Source organism: Echeneis naucrates, chromosome 16 (genome assembly GCF_900963305.1).
Source record: "Echeneis naucrates chromosome 16, fEcheNa1.1, whole genome shotgun sequence".
NCBI classification, from domain to species: domain Eukaryota; kingdom Metazoa; phylum Chordata; class Actinopteri; order Carangiformes; family Echeneidae; genus Echeneis; species Echeneis naucrates.
In genome coordinates, this window is record NC_042526.1 from 21,012,992 (window position 1) to 21,022,618 (window position 9,627).

A 9,627-nucleotide genomic window follows, 5' to 3' on the forward strand; every position below is an offset into this window, starting at 1 on the left:
TGTTTTGTGTAAAAATTAAAATGCAGTTCAACAGCCAGTCTGACTCTGAACAGGAATAGCATATAAACTAGTTGCACATTTAACATCATTAATTAGCACATTTCTTTCCATTTCTTTTATCAGTACAAAAGCCAAAATTTGACACTGATAAGTCATCATCTTATGGTGGGTGGGACCATTTGTAGGCCACAATCAGGGACTTCTGAGTGACTCTGCTAGTTGTCATGTGACAGCTGCTGTGTCATTTCTACAGTCAGATTTTTTTTTGAAGAAAACAGGGTATAAGATGACCATGAGCTTTAGAGGTGCTAGAAGGTGAATTCTTTTACTTGTTCTCTTACTTACAGACAGACGGGGACCAATTCTGTCTACTAAACTAACCAACTAACTACTGAGTTGAGCTGCAATTTTTGTTTAGATCTCAATGGATACAAACAGCAAGTTTGTAGAAAATATTTAACCATTTCTATCACAATTCAGTGATGTCCTTGATTATCACCAAGTTAAAGGAAGATAATCCGTGTTGGTCATGGACAATTTGGTCCTACTATGAGCCTGAGCCTTTTTAATCTTCAAGCTGCACAAACTATGTAAATGTTGCAGCTCATACATACACTTTAAAATGGAATATATGAATGGCCAGGTGAAGATGTTTTCTCTTTAGAGTTCTAAGTCCAGGATCAGAGCCAACAAATATCTCAACAATTTCTGATCTGAGCTGCTATTGTTAACAGTATGTGATTAAGCCGTTTGAAAATTAACAATGGTTTGTAATTATTGGATAGCATAAATAACTTTATATATAAATGTAATATTTGAAATGCTAAACTGCTTCTGGTGCACCACTTCTTCAGTTTCAGTTATTGGAATTAAACAATTTGTTCACCATGGCCGATCTTATTTTGAATGTAAAATGTTTGTGGTTAGCGGGTTCTATCACTGTCAGTTGCCCTTTCCTGCCTCGCCCCCCTCTCAATTAGAGGTAGCAGTCCTTCCTCAACCCTCCCCACCCACATGTATTCAAACCCCCCCTAACCCCCGTATCCCCAACCCCCAGCCCTTCCAGTGGACAGTGGCATTTCTATTCGGCCTGAGCGTCATAGTTGGCTCCACCTGCCTTCTTCAGCTCTGTGCGGATGTAGTCCTCTTCCAGTTCCCTCAGGTCACTGATCATGAACTCCTTGGCAAAGTTCTGCAGAAACAAAAGAGGCAATGAAATGAAGACCTGCATGACCACAGCACAAAAATGTCTAGCACCAAAACCCCAACGGCAGTTTACATCAACAAAACTAAAATCACTTTTCCTTTGTTGCATAATGGGAATAAACCAAGCTGATAGTCTGTGCCCAGTAATGTTTCAATATCTTTGCCAATCCAACCTTGAGTTTTGGTTTAGAAAGCAAAATACTACCTCATTAATTAACATTGACAAAAGATTTTTCAATAAAATCCTTCACAAAGTAAAAAAAAAAAAAAAGTCTTAAAAGGTCTGGTTTTTGATGCTTCACACTTCAGACACACATACAGGAAATTTTTCCTTATCGCTGTCGTTAAGCGCTTCCTCTTGGGGGGGGGTCTGTTGGGTCTCTTTAACAACTTCATAAAGAGTTCGGTCAAGACCTGCTGTACGTGTAAAGTGCCTTGATGTAACAATGGTTTGGCGTTACATAAATAAATATGACATGACATAGCTGCCCTTTCTCAAGATCCAGTCACACCACAAAGTGCTGTTGTGTCAACTAAACTATGATTGCAGTCTGAGGAATAATCACGGTTTCACAATTATCACGATTATTACGCATTAGTTAATTTCACAACACTGCTAATGAACTAATACATAAAATGGCACGAGCATTCTTTAGAGATTTTTATTTATTTATTATTATTATTTATTGATGTCAGAAATAACAGTAATAAAATAATACAGTACAAAATAATAAACAGACTCTATATCTCCCTTTGGAATTAAAGAAAAGTGACCTCTGTCTGTCTGCATCGCTCTTTTGATTAAAAATAGCGCAAAATTATCTTCTATTTTCAGTTTGTGTATTCTATAATCCTTTTACACCTGAGTAGAAAACTTGCAAACATGGGGGAAAAAATATCTAGTTGGCTTTTGACTTAAACTGTATAGCTTCTTTTCTTAAACATAAATAACACTCTAACATTGAAAATAGGCTGGGTGGTGATCCCGCAAACGCTGCATCAAGTTTGGTGTGTTTGAACCTTTACCCGCAACTTTTTTCGGCAGGTTTTGCAGACAGGTGACGCGTCACCTTGAATGACTCCCTGGTCATTCTTGCTGTATCTGAAATACTCCCACACTGCTGACTTCACTTTTTTCTTAGGTGGAAACAAAGCTTCACTGCTTGGTTCTTCTGCCATTGTTTAACTAATGTAACGTAGCCTCCATGCCCCTTGATACGCACGGCATCGTAAGCAGCTACACCTCTGGTTTAACTTTGCTTTCGCTCCATCGAAGATATTGTACCAGCGTAATTTCAGTTTTTTGGGCATGAGAAGAAAAAAACTTTGAGCCTTTGGGATCAAATTAAGTGTGATGTTTTAAAGCGTGTTTAATAGTAAAATCAGTTAATCGCTGCATCCTTACTAGAGTGAGTATTTTCTAAAATTGGCGCTTGTCAGAAAAAGTGAAAACAACAAAGAAAAATACTGTCAACTGTTTGTTCATACATCATTCTGTTGCTCAACGACCCAATCCCAGATAAGCAGATGAAGATAGATGGATGGATCATTCTGTAGCTACATGTCCTCAGTATCCAACCAGTTTGCCCAAAGGGACCATTGAAGCTTCACTCTGTCCTTCTCTCATGATGACAACCATTCCTTTAATTACATATGCATATTCTCTGACCTGCACAATCTCTTTGACCAGTGTCTTGTCAGTGCTGATCTTGGCCCGCTGCAAGCCACTGATGTTCTCACCAATCCAGGTGATGAGGGTGAACTTGGCTCGCTTGCTCATAGCATCTCCAGTCGTGATCCGTACAAAGCCAAACAGACGGGCATCATCTGACGAAGTAGATGGAGAAAACCAAGATAAATTTACAGTTTGAAGGTGTCAGAGGAGCTATTTTTTTTTTACATATGCACACACACACACACAAAATTCTGAAGTGAGCAAAGGTTGAGACCCAAAACAGGTGTACATTATTTAGTTTTTTTGGCTCGTTTGGGGACTGACTGACCTCCTGTCATAGGGTGTGAGGCAGCAAAAAAATAAATAAATAAATAAAATTATATATATATATATATATATATATATATATATATATATACATACAGTAAAACTACAGCTTTGTTTAGTACATTTCTAATGTGATGAAAGACAAAATTATATCTGGCCAATCAAAGTGGACAAAGATGTGACTTATGCTTCACAACAGACAGGATGGGACATGCTTGGGTCTGTGAATTGGTGGTAGCTTCAACTTTCTGTCCTAGACTAAGAAAAACAAAATGTTTATTAAAGTGATTATAAGTACAATGAATGTCCTACTCAGATTGCTTTAGACGTTTATTGTCAAGAAATTTGAATGAAAAGATGTAATTTCCTTTGTTAATACCAACAGATTCACCATTTCAATTATTTTGGCTGAGTTTAAAATTGCGGTGTTTGTCTAAGATGCAATATAGACCTCTATTAACAGCCTGCACTCAAAGCTAACACAGCTGGGCAGCGATCTCACTCGGAACGACTTTCATATTTTTTAAAAATGACCTGTAGACATTGTTTGAAAAACTGAATTTGGTTTAGCTGTAGTGGCTATGTCAAGGACACTACATTTGCTTACAATTGTTGAAGATTTGGAAAAGATGCAGTACATGGAGCTAAGGCAACACATGAAGTCACAGAAGTAAACAGAAGTTTATTTTAGACAGTGCAACTGTGATGGTGACTTCATCTGACTGCAATCAGCCAACCACCTCAGATGGACCTCAGGTTGTCTTGACTGCTGTTTTCAGGCAGTTAAGGCATAATACTTTGAGGGTACAGCATTGTTATAATTTACCAACCTCCTAAAATAAGACTGCTGGCAGAGAGACCCATCCTAAGTTAACAACATACACATTAACAACAATTGGTTGGTGGAAACATGTAATGAATTACGTCAGTTTTCCTGCATGATCAACATCAGAGTACCACTGACTGACTCATCCAAAGAGACTGACTGTCAATTTTGAACCCAGAGAACATTTTTATGTAACACCATTTTAATCAAAGTTGAGGAGCTTTCCTGTTTTATGTCAGATGGGTTTTAGAGTGTTGGTCTGTCAAACCCTAAGCATTGTTCTTCCAAAATTCCAGAAAGACAGACTGAAGCAGCATAGGCTGGCAAAGATATTTGCCAGAAACATTATATCCTACATTTCCGATAATGCTGCTGAGTATCCAGTGGTCTTTCCTAACAGAAGTTCAGAAGGACTGTTCTCACAGAACATTAAGAGGAGTGGCCATTGTAAAGACTCTTATCAGCACAGCCACAAAGGAAATAATTTTATTCACTTTGCCTGTAACAATGAACACAGGCTCCACAGTATGTGCATGCGCAAACACACACACACACTCACTTTGTCCTCTGCTTTCAGCACGCCCCCCCAAGGCAGGGAAACCTACTAAGACAGATGAGATGGCAGAAAATACTTTGAGGGAGTTTTATCAGGCCAAGGGTTGGCAGATGAAACCAAAACTTTCAGCTCCAGCGCATGCCAATTTCCTTTGCAACACAGACAAGGAAAAATAAACTGTTTCCTGTGGATGGTGTCAGTGGGTTGATGAAGAGTGGTGTTACCATCATGTTAATTGAGTCAGAATCCGGCCTTCTTCTCAATCATACTATGCGATGCCTCAGCATGCAGTCACCTATAGGCCATTTAATTTGGTACTGATCTCCAATGGGGAAATCCCAATGTTTGTTTGTTTTTTTTACACCCTGGACAGCTTGCCAGTATATCACTGTGCCTGTGACATTAAACGCAAAAAATTTTAACAGGCAGATAGCCATTAGTGAGCTCCCAAAGAGATTGACCAGTTTTACTGAGCAACCCTGTCTTTGGGACAAAGAGACCACTATACTAGCTCTCAGTTTTAATTGCTGTGGATTATATAGGGATGCTTAGCAGATATAATGATTACCAAGGCAAGTGCAGCTGCGGTTGATGGGTCCTTCAGGTATCGTCAGGTATTTGGTTATAAAGCACATAGCTAAGGATCAACTGTGGAACTCTTAAAAATTAGTCCTCCATTTTGAACTAGAGATTTTACCAATGTAGCAGATTGTGAGCTATAAAACTGAGGAAGCTGAGGAAGTCACATGGTAACATGGTAACATAGAAAGAAAAAACAAAAGGGCTAAATATTGATTATTTAACAAAATTAGGAATCTAAGAGAAAAAGTTCGAGACTCTAGTTGTCAACTTAGCCCGCCAAAGAGGCCCCAATATGGAGGATTGGCTTGAGGAGCAAGTCCCAAAAGAAAAAAGGAAAAAAAAAGTGGAACAGGTACATAAACTCATTATAGACTTCTATCACAGATGAGGGGATTGGTTTGGATTTATTGTTCCAACAATACAGACAATACTTTTCCTGGCAAAAGTGGCGATTAGTGTCAGTTTGAAGAGAAGTAAAAATTGGATTTTAGAACTGTGGAGAAGAAACGCACTGGGTACATTATCTTCTTGCATTCCTCCAAGTTGTGCAATTGATCTACTTTTAGTAGACGACTGGTCTGTACAGCCGCTCCTACAGTCTGGCATGATTTCAGTGAATATGGGAAACAATGCCACACACAGAGAGGTGTCTCACAACGTGTATCTGTGTCATCTCTGAACAGGAACCCAATGGCAAACCCACTTGCTAAACTGTTGTAAAGCACAGCAACAAATGAGTTGTTTCAACATAGAAATGTGAGCTACAATGGTGAAAACGGGAACATAGCCCTGGGCTGCATGCCTTAAAGATAACAAGAACAACCATCAGAAACAGCCACACCCAACATCTGAGCAGATGCTCTTCCCAGTAATACAGAGAAAACGGGACTTTAGACCTCGGTGTGATCATTTTTCTCTACAGATTCTGCCTATACCCATTATTGGTAGATTGCTGCTACACTTTCTTTTTGAAAACAAACAAACAAAAAAAAAGCACATTCTGCAGGCAACGATTATTCTGATTACTGTGCTTAGCTATGAAAACATAGTAGTTTATTATGCTCTTTCATTCAGCTCAGCAGTCAGAATTACAACTGAATAAAAATTCAATGCATGTTCATTTTCCAGTTGTACTTCAATTCAGGGAAAAGTGGGACAGATATAAGAAAGGTGACCTTCAATGTTTCCCTTTGTATAAAACACATGCAGGATATTGGGAAACAGATTGTGCAATATATCGCATGCAGTGTTAAGTGCTTTGACACCATAGTCATAAGACTGAAAGGCCAATGGGTGAACACAGTCTTACAAGATTAGTGTCCTGCCAAGTCAAGCTGTCGGGGATATAGGCTGTTTAACCTGTGCAGAGACAGAGCACACACAGGCCACACACTACAAAATCCAGACTAATCAGTAGCAGGTAGATAACTCATCCATACACTTGTGGCAACCCAAAGCTCTATATAAAATAAAATGTATTCTTTACCTGTGCACATCCTCTTGAAGTCCTCATAGTCAGTCCCTTGTCCTGCAGGAACGATCATGGAGCCCTCATATTTAAACACAGTCCTAGAAGATGCAAACACAAGTGCATTATCAGGCTACGATATACATAATACTATATTAGGAACTGTTGATTCACAACGACGCTGTTTTATACACATAAAACATCCTGGCAAACCGAAGCAATGCACAAAATGGCAAAGACGCCAAAGCAATGCGGCAGCTCTGCGGCAGCCATGTGTGAGTGTCACTACTATATACTATGCTCGCTGAATGCAGGACAAAGGAAATTACTTCTGCCCCGCTGGGCCTCACAACTGTGCACTGTGTGACCGCTAAATGGCCAGAATACCAATCAGCTAGCTCAGACAGACAGATCATGAAAGCGTCATGTGTTTTAGCCATCGTTGGAATATGGGTTTCAAATAATAAGGATGAAACAATGATTTCACAGGCCAACAGTGTGCATTTGTAGCGGGTAATCATGGAAAGCAGATCGAACTACTTTCAAATATCGAGTAATTTAAGGTGGCTGTGCCTTACCGAAAAGTAAACGTGGCATAAAATGGAACTCATTACATCTTTTATATCGGAAGGCATCCATCTGTCAAACGGCATGTTTCCAATCCGCCAAATGGAGCGTATTTAAATGAAAAGTAAACTTTTCTGGAAAGTCCTCATTTTATTTTCGCAGCTTTCTCCTGCGACACGACAGCGCAGCAAGGCGGATATGTGAATACAGTTTAACTGATGAGACTGGAGGACAGTCACAATGATGAATTGTACTGTTGCCGAAAAAAAAGGAATAACTAATGAATATACGGACGAGATCCTACATTTTTGAATCATCCCTTTCTGCAATTTTACGCAAGTCACATTCGTTAACACAGGTTGGATTTATAACCATGTCAGCAGACTCACCAGTTGGTATCCGTGTTGTCATCTCTGACTTGGTTGTAAGCTTCTCTGCAAGCCTCTTTATCGATTTGGGTTGCCATTTTCGCGTGGAGAGGAGTGAAACAATTTATATCTACCTCGTATCAATTCAAGCCAGTGGGGACCTAGTTACACAGTAATACGGCCGCTAACGTGCAGTTGATGCTACACATCCAACAAAACTGATCGTTATACAACAAGATTCATTCCAAAATCACGACCACCGCACTGGAACAAATGAGCCGGTCGGTCTTAAGAGAAAGAGACGGTTCTTTTTCTAGCAGCTATGTTCATTTCCTGTATATTGCCACTTTATGGGCGTTGGTGATGTTAGTCAATCAGGTCGCCAGCTGAAAGACAGACGCGAGATTCACCTCCCCTCCTGTGAGCGTTCACAGATCTGAGCACTTCAGTCAAGCATGCCATGATATACAAGTTGTTTTTCCGGTACGTACTTTCAGAATAAAGTAAACAGTAGAGAAGAGAAGCTGCAGCACAAAAACAATATGGTTTTGAATAATATGTTGCCAAAATATATCTGTGATGTTGTGTTGAGTCACAAAGTGGGTCATTCAAGTAGTATTTTTAATTGCAATTGAAGTATTACATAATATTAAAAACATTTAGGCTACTGTACATTTTTTTATTCGATTTGTGCTGTCTACTTTAAGCTTCATCTTTAAATTGTAACTTTTGTTCTCAAAACCCATAAACCTTGTTTGTGTTTTTACGTGAAAATGATTTAATTTAATCCTCACAACATTAGCCTACAGAAATAACGTCAAACAATTTTAGTGAATTTTGACAACATGATTGGATTATCATTTTGCTCCTTGGTGGCATTCGTGGGATTGAAATTGATAATATTTGCTTTTTCATTCCAGAATTTGTAGATGATTCGGTTACTCCTCAGCATGGTACAACTGAGCATTTTAGATTAATGGGAAAATAGCTAAATTCCTTTCAGTTTTTTGTTGTTGCTTTTTTTTTTTTTTTTTTTTTACTTATTTGTGACATTTGAAAGACTCACGAAGTCAGTCGCATCGAGACCCAATTGTTTTATAAAAAGCGGAATACGGTTTTCAAATAAGCATGTAACAATTTACAATTGTCTCTGTCACGAGCTAACCACGACTATGCATTTGTAGCGGGGAATCGTGTTAAGCAAATCGAGCTACTTGCAAATATCGAGTAATTTAGTGACTGTGCCTAACCGAAAAGTGCATGTGGCATAAGATGCACTGTATTGCGTCTTCTCTGTAGGATGGAGTCCATCTGTCAAGTGGACCCATTTTATTTTCGGAAAAAGTTCACTGCCGATACGCCACTGCAGCAAAATGGTTATGGAAATATAATTTAACTGTTTCCACAAAGTTTTTGTATATTTGTTTGTTAGCTTGCTTAGTATTCGGCTAGGTGGTGAGACAGGTTAGATATCTTTGACTCCACCAGCTCTGTAGTCACAGACTTTGTCAGGCAGCAGGCGAACCCTACAGACTGCTTGCCATCTCCCAGCGCTTGAGCTCTGTGGCGTCGGGTTGTTTGTTACTGCACCATCCTGCCACCTGTTGGTTCAAGAAGCCCAGCACACTCGCCAGTTCACACTGCATTTTTTACATAATATACAGGACCTTGTAAAAGTTTGGACACTGTTTCCTTTTCATTTGAAAGAGAAAGCGTCTACAGACTTTTCACTGGCATTGTCTGTATAAGCCATTTAAAGATAACGAGGTGTTTAATTTTCATTTATTGGCATTGCATCCTCGCATCCATTTTTCATAAGCGTATTAGACCAAAAAATACATGCATAAAATATAATAATAATAATAAAATTAAATCAAATTAAACACTTACAGAGAACATCAATATATATATATATATATATATATATATAGAAATATTAGCATATCTGGCAGCTCAGATGCCAAATGTTATGATGATGAAACGATAGTTTATATGGGGTTTTAACTTTTTTTTGTCTTGCGTTTGGACGTAATACCTCCATACTTTGCAAGA

General features: G+C 38.8%; 1 protein-coding gene across 1 annotated transcript; it reads right to left on the reverse strand.

Moving 5' to 3' along the window:
- Positions 1 to 1,050: 1,050 nt before the first annotated feature.
- On the reverse strand, positions 1,051 to 7,993 carry cotl1 (coactosin-like F-actin binding protein 1). Its single transcript, XM_029521986.1, has 4 exons — positions 7,597 to 7,993; positions 6,659 to 6,741; positions 2,876 to 3,033; positions 1,051 to 1,192 (listed from the first exon to the last, which is right to left on the reverse strand). The coding sequence occupies exons 1-4, from the start codon at positions 7,671 to 7,673 to the stop codon at positions 1,082 to 1,084; spliced, it is 429 nt and encodes a 142-aa protein (XP_029377846.1). The 5' UTR covers positions 7,674 to 7,993; the 3' UTR covers positions 1,051 to 1,081.
- Between the last annotated feature and the right edge of the window lie 1,634 nt (positions 7,994 to 9,627).

Bases quoted from the DNA above. Each gene is read 5' to 3' on its own strand.
- cotl1 (XM_029521986.1), bottom strand. From the start codon at position 7,673: ATGGCAACCCAAATCGATAAAGAGGCTTGCAGAGAAGCTTACAACCAA. The intron at 3,034-6,658 runs GTAAAGAATACA...CTACTTCGTCAG, and splicing joins CTTCAAGAGGATGTGCACAG to ATGATGCCCGTCTGTTTGGC. The intron at 1,193-2,875 runs GTCAGAGAATAT...TTGTTTCTGCAG, and splicing joins TGGTCAAAGAGATTGTGCAG to AACTTTGCCAAGGAGTTCAT.